A 9,434-nucleotide genomic window follows, 5' to 3' on the forward strand; every position below is an offset into this window, starting at 1 on the left:
TAAACACTGAAGAGTTCCAAAATATATCTACTGCTTGTACCTATGATGCTAATAATACCATGTCATGAAATTTTTATGATGCCCACCCCTTGTACCTATGCAACATTGCAACCCATCTCTTCTTAAATCCTTACTCTTGCGTTCCTCAGAATTATTCAGAAGCCTGGTCCACCTCTCATAAATAATTGAGGGCGAGCATGGTTAGAAGACTTACAGGCGTCTCTGCTGTATTTAATGCAGTTAAAGGTTTTGTCTCGTTTACTTTGATGGCAGACAAAGCTGAAAGGCTTCATGGTAACACCAAGAGCACAACATCATTATTATTGCTATTATTACGACTGCATGTACACAGGGTTCAATAATTATTCAAACAAGTTCTACAGGGTGGTCTATTAACACTATTTCTTAACAACTACTTCCTTCAGATTCCAGCGAAGCATTCCGGCGGTGGGACAGGGTTTCGGGGGCGGTCGGTGCAGTAATCGTAGACCATGTGGTGCAGCCGGACCCAGCGGTACGCCCTGGCCTGGATCGGACTGAGCTGATGGTAGGAAGGAGCGTCCCACCAGTTGCTGAGGGTGTTGCAATGGCTCGGAGCACCAGGAACGGCGCAGGCCTCGATGTTGAAGTCTTTGTAGTAGGCGTAGAAGGGAGCTTTGCTCCAGTCGATCTTCTCCAAGCCACCTCGTGTTGCCCAGTTGTCGGCGTTCCAGAGAGTTGAATAGATTCCCATGGGCTGGGCATTGGGGTACGCCACTCCCCTCGCTTGATTGTTCTTGAATACTCTTATGGGAATGGCGTCTACGAAAAAACTGTTGCAGAATGCCATATATTTTAGTTCCTTGGATTCACGACACACCAGTCGAGCAAGAAACTTTAGTTCTCGTGTGCCTTTCGTGGGAAGCAGCTCCTGTCCTCTCTCTTATTGGTGAGCAGTGTTGTTTTACGACTTAATTACTTCTTGTCGTTTTACGTGATTTGAGAGGGGATTGTCTTCGAGTAATTTGAAGTTTAGTAGTATGAAGGATTCTTGTGGCTTTCATGTCCATGCAGTGAGCAAGCAATGAACCGTAGCTTGTCTGATGGAAGGATATTGGTGGAGAGAAGCCGTGACCATTTGTGACGTTCTGGTGTCAGGGGCTTGGGTTTCCCTTACGAAAAGAAGTCCTGGTCTGAGCTGGCTGGCCTTTAATAGGACTACGACAGTGGAGACTGGCCGGGGGGACATGGGGATGGGCAATAATGCTGCTGAAGTCAAGCCAAGGGAGACCCAGTTCTGATTGGTATTTTGTATCTTTTTCTTTCGCTTCTGTGGTGTCCTCATCCATTGGACAGGAATCTTAGTTAAACCGGAACATTTTCAGTGTCAGCTAGAATTCTCTACTTTCTCTAATTTAAAACAGGGATCCTATCCCCCTATCTGAAGGTATTTGCTTAGCTTTCTGTGATCGTTAAGGTTCAAAACTATCTCATACTCTGAAAGAGAAGTGTCCATCTATTGAGGTTGGCTTTGTGGATCCGTTTGCTGTTAGTTTAAATGAAAAGGACTTGCGAATGGAATATGAAAGGAGTGCAGAGAGAAAAAGAAAAGACGACAGAAAAAGAACATGAGACATTGGCAGAGGATGCTCGAAAGATGCAAGATGCAGGGATGCAGGTTATAGACTTAACTTCATTATCTTAGACTTGATTTTACCTTGAGAAGGTCCGAATATATATATCATTATCTTAGAAGGTGATATCAAATTTAACGAGGTTGGGAGACAAGCGTCGCTACTCACACAATGTGTTGGCGATTCCAGAAGATGGAGTAGGTGTGGAAATCTGCCGATGGGTCGAACCAGAGGTTCACCCTCTGCTCTCTGTCTCCCTTCCCATGGGCATACACGTTGGTCTGGACTGTATATGGGTGCCCAGACCTGTTCCCCAAGAACTCAAAGTCGAGCTCATCTCGAACAGCCTCGGTGTCTGAATTGAGCTGCAAAAAAGCCATGAATATAACTCGGAGCCCACTGACTTTCTTGGAAAATCAAATATCTGACACTACTCCAACCCAAACAAGCTCTAACCAAATAGAGGAACAGTGTATCAAAAAAAAATAGAACAATCAAAAAATCACGCACGTAAAAGGCTGTCACAGTTCCTGCGGAGTCTCCAGGGATGAGCTTGATCTTCATGCTGACATGTCCGAACATGAATTTGTTATTCGAAGCGAACCCGCAACCTTTTTTTCAAACAGAGCAAAGTTATATTCACACCATCTGTTCTACTCGGAGATGACAGAGGCTAAAATAGAGACAGAGAGAAGGAAAATGAGCACCTGAGGATTGATCGAGTAAGAGTTGGATTGCGATGCCATTGTTGAGTTGCTTGATGTGGGATCCTGCCCATGTTGCATGGAAATCACGTGAAAAGATTGCTGGTTTCGCAGCAGATGGTAGCGAGAGGAGAAAGAGGATAGGAAATAAGACGAAGAGAACACTGAAGAAGCCTCCCCCTCTCATCTCCTCCTTGAGCTATTGCTATTTTTTTGCTTCTCAATACTATGAGGGAGGAGAGAGGAGAGAACCCTGAGACCATCCGCCTCACCTGTCGTAGGTATTTGTAGATGGCCTTCTGCTACAGTGGTGACTGCCATTACCATTGGTTGATTAGCTGGATGTGGAGGGAAATGAGGGGGGAAGAGGGGTACATCCAAGCCAGCCGAGAGTGGGCCCTGCACTTAGGTGGGCCTACAGCTTCAGACTGGTTATTTGAGCCAAGAACAGCGAATAGCCTTCCTGACCAATCATAATGTGTACTCCATTATTGCTTCAATAACTTAGGGGACCATGATGACGAGGCTACGAAGTTGGACCAACGTATGGTTGCCACGTCGAAGGCCCATGCCTCTTCCCCTCCTTTTTCTTTTTTTTAACGGTGGGGCCGGGGTTGAATTATAACATTTTTAGCCACACCTTAACGTGATTCATGAAGACTATTGGATTTTACTCCAATCATCTTCCAAATCATTTCTCTGCATCTATGATATTATTACAAATTAGATGCAATTTTATGCTGTGTTTTCAAAATATGCTTGTGGTGTGTGGTATCTTAGTAATTCAACCATAGTTAAGATGAATATGATGAACTTATATATTTTTTAAGAAATTCTTTGCTTTTTTTTTTTTGGTGATAAAATTATTTGCTTGATGTAGATTGTTCTAGTAAAATACCTTATCTGAAATTAAAAGAATGTGGGTAGAATTGAATTCAGCTTCTTCCTTTAAGTTATCTAGTCATTCCGAGTTTTTGAAAATGCTTCTACACTGAATTGAATCTGCCATATATTGTGATCTGCCAATCATTTCAAACTCTCCGTGGGATAAATGGATGGGAAGATTTCATTTCCTTTTCAAAAGGCTAAAAAAATAAATTGTGGGAATTCTATACTCACTTTGATACATCTTGTAGAAATCAAAATCTTCGAAATATCTTGATGTTTGATTGTTTTCATTGAACAAGATTTGCAGCCTGTCTTCTAATGGAAGGGAGGGTTTTGTTCTCGCTTTAGCTTGTTCCAAATTAAAGAATCTAACAGCTCAATCCAACTCTGAACTTTTCTGCTTTTCTGTAAGGTTGCTCTAGGCTCAAGCAAGCATAAGCTTGCAATGAAGATTCACAAACTAGGCTTAATTTCCAGCATTTGTTTCTCTTCTTCCTCAACAATGAAACTCATCTCTACCCCTCATCTCTGTTGTAAATATGATTAATCTTCAATAAATATCGGATGGCTTCTTTTTACCTCTCTTTACATTAAAAACAAACAAACAAACAAACAAACTTGGCTTAATTTCTTGAAGCACAGCCAATTTCATACCTAACTAAAATGGTTCTCCTTCCCCGTGGCGGTTTGCTGCACTCTTTCTCATTCAAAAACTTAAACCGCATCTCCCAAATGGGGATTGGTCACAGTTTCAAGGACGTGAGCTGGAGAAATGAGGGTGGAAAACATCCGTTGGGTCCAATAATTGTCACTTCTGGTATCTGACACGCCAGTGACAGAATGCAAATACTATCTTAGCATGGTTCCGTCGCTCTCATGCAGACAAGTCACCTCAATACCTCCACAAACCTTAGTTGGCTCCTTGGCTGCGTGCTATGGTTAAGACTTAATGGTGGTTTTTTTAACTTTAACAAATCCAGTAATAATCCATGTCATCATGGAAGTGTACATCTATCTAATTAAAAGCATTCAGAGCCGAGCCTGTCTGTTCTACAAAAATATGTCTCTTTGTGAATGCATGTGGATACATGCATGCGCATACATGCAAATGCATGCATATGCATGTGCATTGGACGTGAGAGAGACTTTGATTGTGATGTGATCTTGGGACTTATGAAAGCAATGGGGGAAATACGATCATCGTTTGCAGGTTGACATTTATTTTGATGTGATATATTGACCTTCCCGTATCGAATGATACTCCCCGTAGAGTTGATACACTAATAACCCAAACTGATGGAGAGCTGAGAGCTGCAATTATTCAAGTACATGTACTACTTGTTAAGAATATATACATTATACATATTGACTAATAGCATATATAAATTTATCATCACATGTAACATACATGACCCCTCACATAATTACCCAACCAATAAACCATGGGTTGTCCATTGATGTTAACTGAGTTGTATCTAGGCCTAGATCCAAAACCTTGCCCCATGGATTAGGATGTCCAAACTTGGACTTTAGTGTTTGATTTTATACAATTTGATCATGTAAAAAAGATAATCCAACTGGAATAGGCTAGGAGGAACTGACGATCCCTACCAAAAATAGTCTAATATTCAACACAAATTTTTAGAGCATATTTGGATGATGGGGCAGAAAATTATATTGGGTTCATGGATTGGGTTAGTGTAACCAACAAAATTATACGATTATATGTTAAGCTAGGTCTATATTCATAAGTATCCAGAAAAAACTTTGGAGTGAGCCGGCCCGAATCCCATAGCAAGTCCTTTTTTTTCTCTTTATGAGATTGGGAGAGGCCAACTCCAAAGTTGTTTCTGGATACTTATGAACATATGCTTAGCCCAGTGTGTAATCCTATGGTTTTGCTAGTTGTATTGGTCCAATCCATAAATCCAATAAAATTTTTGGTCTAATCATTCAAGCAGACCCTTCCTAACATTGGAAGTTGGCTTTCCTATCATGTTTTCGGTAAATACAAATTCTAGCTATCACAATCAAAACAGGCATAACAATACTGCAACAAAATTTATAAAGATCAATCAAATTTCCGGCCAGTTAGGCATGGACTGGCTGCGAAAAAAATTCAGGTCCAACCTTAAGGATATGTTTGATCACAAGAAAATATATATATAAAAAAGGCAAAGATAAAGAAAAAAAAATTCTGAAATTAAATTATAAACTTTCTAATTTTTTAGTTTTTCCAATAAAAGCAGATTTTTCATCAGCCTAAGTTCTTAACGCAGATCCTTTAAATACACAAATCAAGTCTCGAGCTAAAACCCGAAACTGTTTTGAATCTGACCCAAGCTTTGCCACGGTAACACCAGAAGATGTTAATAGCTCTGGCCCAAGTCTGACCTTTTTCCTTCTTTTTCACGGTGAATTCAACGAAGGATGTGATAGCATTGCCTGAAGCGTGGGTGAAATCAAAGCCAGCTCATTGTGACTGAGACCATGGTCACAAATAAATTTAGGCGATACGGTTTCAGGTCGCTCTCACGAACGAGCCATTCTCAGTACCTCCTGAAGCCCTTGTCGAATTGGCTGATATAGGTATCAGCCTACTACCGTGCATGGAGATAACTAAACATGAGAGTCATGGACACTGAGAAATTATATATAACTATAATCGCTTATTTATGTAGGCCCCTGATGGGGGCGAAATGGATCGCCCAGCCTACACCAAAAAGGCCGCCCAATTTTGGACCGGTAAATGCCAACGCCGACCTGTTGAATTTTCGGTTCGGCCTAGAATCAGCCCGGCCTCGGACTCCGCCAAAAACTCCATCAGCCTCAGATATCCGCTGATTCGCTCGACCAAGTTCGGGGCATCTCCAACATTCGCCGACCTGCCTCGACCCAGCTCGGGGCACCCACTTCAGTAGTACGTCCCGACCTTCAAGCTCAGGGCGCCTCGCCGAGCACGCCTCGGAACTTGGAAAGCTGGGCTATCCTCAACACCCGCCGAGCTAACCTCACTAAACACATAATGACCTTTCAACGGGTTCGAACTCGTCGACAGCCGCACCTATGTGTGCACCCATACCCTCCCACGTGGTCGTACATTGCAACGCCACCACGCCACACTTCGATGGTTGACCCTCGACAGTCAAAGGACAACGCTATGACTACTTCGACCATACCCTGCTACGACTGTCAACACCTTACCATTCTCGAGAACGGACAATACCACACACCACCGGCCAGCCTTAACTGGGTGTCATTCGACTTAGAGCCACCCTCCTCTCATGATGAGGGCGGACAATGCCTCTGCCACCTGAGCCTCTTCATCAGGACTATAAATATCCCGATCAAGTAACTTCCAAGGGACTTTTTTGGCTGGACCAAATTTACCCCACTCTAACTTGATCGTCGGAGGGCCCTCACTAGAAACACTGGTGAGGCTTTGTGTAGGTCCGCCGCCGCCATCGCGCAGGAGGTGGCCCCCGTCTTCTTCCTCCAACCACTGGCAGCTCCCTCGACTCCTCCGGCATGGTCACCCTTGGGCCAAATTTGAACAACAACATTTCTAGCGCTAGAGGAAGGGCTGAGTCATGACCACGAGGATAATAAGCCGGGGAGCCCCAAATGCGTCGAGCGGCCGGGAATTAGCGCCCGACTGCTCCCTCCAAAGTCCACCCCCTGCACCGCATGCACCGGTGGACCAAATTTCTTAGGTCTAGCCATAGCAGTTTTATCTGCACGCCCAACAAGTCCAAGCTCCTACCGTGGTTATTCAAACCCTTCATCCAGTCGGAGCTCATCAATCTCGAACTCAACAGGAAAGTTGAGGAAGCTGGGCGGCAAATCCAGGTGCTTTGGGATCGGGCCACGGAACTCCGTGAGGAGCGCTATCGATCGAGGAGCATGTCCCCTCGGAGGTCCGAAAGGCGTGTCTCCCTCAGAAGTTTCGAGGAGTACACTGCTCTCACGTCCTCCCAGACCGAGATCCTCACGGAAATTGAGGGTTGCGGCTACCTCCGATCTCCGCCGGAGATGCGACCGTCCAAGTCATGGAAGCGTTTGGATAAATACTGCCACTTCTATAGGGACCACGGTCATGACACGGAGGATTGTTACCAGCTCCGTGATAAGATTGAAGTGATCGTCCGCCAAGGCCTGCTGAGCCAGTTTGTCGGTGGACCGATCGACAGAGTGGAGCTCGACGGACAGACTTTGGGGCCATCTGACGAGCCTGACTCAGAGCTCTCAGCTATGAAATACACTAAAGTATATCCAGCTCGGTACGCACCTCTTCTTGAGCACTTTATTGAAGCATTGGATAATCAATAGTTCGGCTACTTCCTTCACCCGAGCTGAAGGGCAACTCGACCTCGGAAGTGGGGGGCAAATGATGGGGGCGAAATGGATCGCCCAGCCCACACCAAAAAGGCCGCCTAATTTTGGCCCGGTAAATGCCAACGCCGACCTGCTGAATCCTCGGTCCGACCTAGAATCAGTCAGGCCTCAGACTCCGCCAAAAACTCCATTAGCCTCGGATATCCGCCAACTCGCCCGGCCAAGTTCAGGGCGTCTCCAACATTCGCCGACCCGCCCTGACCCAGCTTGGGGCGCCCACTTCAATAGTACGCCCCGACCTTCAAGCTCGGGGGGCTCCGCCAAACACACCTCAGAACTCGGAAAGCTGGGCTATCCTCAGCACCCGCCGAGCCGACTTTGCCAAACATATGATATGACCTCTCAACGGGTTCGAACTCGCCGATAGCCACACCCTTATGTGCGCCAATGCCCTCCTACGTGGCCATACATTGCAACACTACTATGTCACACTTCGATGGCTGGCCCTCGACAGTCAAAGGACAGCACCATAACTACTCCGACCATACCTTGCTACGTTTGTCAACATTTTACCGTTCTCGAGAACGGATATGATGGGGATATCAGAACTGATTATCCCTCCCTCCTGTCTAGTCCACCATCTTATTTGTATTTTTATTTTATTTTTATTTTTGGGCTTGTTTGCATTTTATTAGTGTAGGGCTTATTTGTGTTATTTTTGGGCTTATTTGGAGTTATTTCTATGAAGGGGGTCTTATATTAATTGTATTTATTTGGGCCCTATATATAGGGGACTATCTTCATGATTAGGATTTTAATGAAGTGATTTGAAATTTCTCCACCACGTTCTTCTCTCTTCTCTCTTCTCTCTTTGCCCTCTCCTTCTCTTCTCCTCCTCTATTCTTCCTGTGTCTTTATAATCTCTTCTTTTTTCTCCCTCCTTGTTCTTCCTCATCCTCTTCTCCTACACTTGTGCTACATCAGGATAGCACCACACGCCACCGATCAGCCTTAGCTGCACGCCATTTGACTTAGAGCCACTCTCCTCTCATGATGAGGGCGGACAATGCCTCTGCTACCTGGGTCTCTCCACCAGGACTTTAAATAGCCCGGTCAGGTAACTTCTAAGGAACTTTTTTGGCTGGACCAAATTTACCCCACTTTAACTTGATCGTCGGAGGGCTCTTACCGAAAACATCGGTGAGACTTTGTGCAGGTCTGCCGCCGCTGTCGTGGAGGAGGTGGCCTCCATCTTCTTCCTCCAACTACTGGTAGCTCCCTCGACTCCTCCGGCATGGTCATCGAGCCAAATTTGAACCACAACAACTCCATTTATTAAGTACTTATGTCCACGATCTGTTGCATGAACGTAGCGATTGTAATGGGTGGTATGTAAAATATAATTAGCTCTTCGAGGCCTAAGTAGAAAGGAGGACCATAGCATTCTCTTGGTCTAATTTGATGGTGGCTTTTGGCTCTAACGAGCTGCAAACGGTCCCCAAACAAATACACAAAAGCCATCTGAATAATAGCATCTTGACCTTCCTTGACATGGGTAACATGCATGCCCCCACGCATCTTTAATCAAATCAAGCATTGAGGCAACCAAAGGTGGTCCTTCGACATGAGGGAAAAATTGTGCCTAGGTCTGGACCTAAAGACTTTGACACTTGTGTCGGTGCCGTAGAATGGGTCCAAGATGATATATTTTGCATGATCTTTTGATCCATGCACAAAATGCTATGCAAAAAACCTTTACCCCAAGCGAGAATCCTTGAACAAAAATAAAATCAAGTTTTCACCTTACAACTGCCGACTTTGTAACTTAAGCAAATTGAGGGGTCCATCCGGGAAGGAAAATAAGTAATGTAAAGTCGGCGTTCTGGCCGACTTC

The 9,434-nt window shown here is 44.7% G+C and overlaps 1 protein-coding gene across 1 annotated transcript; it reads right to left on the minus strand.

The window, feature by feature from the left end:
* Positions 1–295: 295 nt before the first annotated feature.
* On the minus strand, positions 296–2,664 carry LOC103701518 (putative xyloglucan endotransglucosylase/hydrolase protein 6). Its single transcript, XM_008783595.5, has 4 exons — positions 2,321–2,664; positions 2,124–2,224; positions 1,782–1,978; positions 296–812 (listed from the first exon to the last, which is right to left on the minus strand). Exons 1-4 carry the CDS (start codon positions 2,502–2,504, stop codon positions 422–424), a joined length of 873 nt encoding a protein of 290 aa, XP_008781817.1. The 5' UTR covers positions 2,505–2,664; the 3' UTR covers positions 296–421.
* Positions 2,665–9,434: the final 6,770 nt, after the last annotated feature.

The sequence above is a fragment of the Phoenix dactylifera genome, chromosome 2 (genome assembly GCF_051530095.1).
Source record: "Phoenix dactylifera cultivar Ajwa chromosome 2, Ajwa_hap1_PhDact_Kaust_v1.1, whole genome shotgun sequence".
Lineage (NCBI taxonomy): Eukaryota > Viridiplantae > Streptophyta > Magnoliopsida > Arecales > Arecaceae > Phoenix > Phoenix dactylifera.

Excerpts from the sequence above, each read along its gene's own strand:
- LOC103701518 (XM_008783595.5), bottom strand. The coding sequence starts at position 2,504 with ATGAGAGGGGGAGGCTTCTTCAGTGTTCTCTTCGTCTTATTTCCTATC. Across the intron at positions 1,979-2,123 it reads GAACTGTGACAGCCTTTTAC|CTCAATTCAGACACCGAGGC; the intron begins GTGCGTGATTTT and ends GCTTTTTTGCAG. Across the intron at positions 813-1,781 it reads TGGAATCGCCAACACATTGT|TTTTTTCGTAGACGCCATTC; the intron begins GTGAGTAGCGAC and ends ATTCTGCAACAG.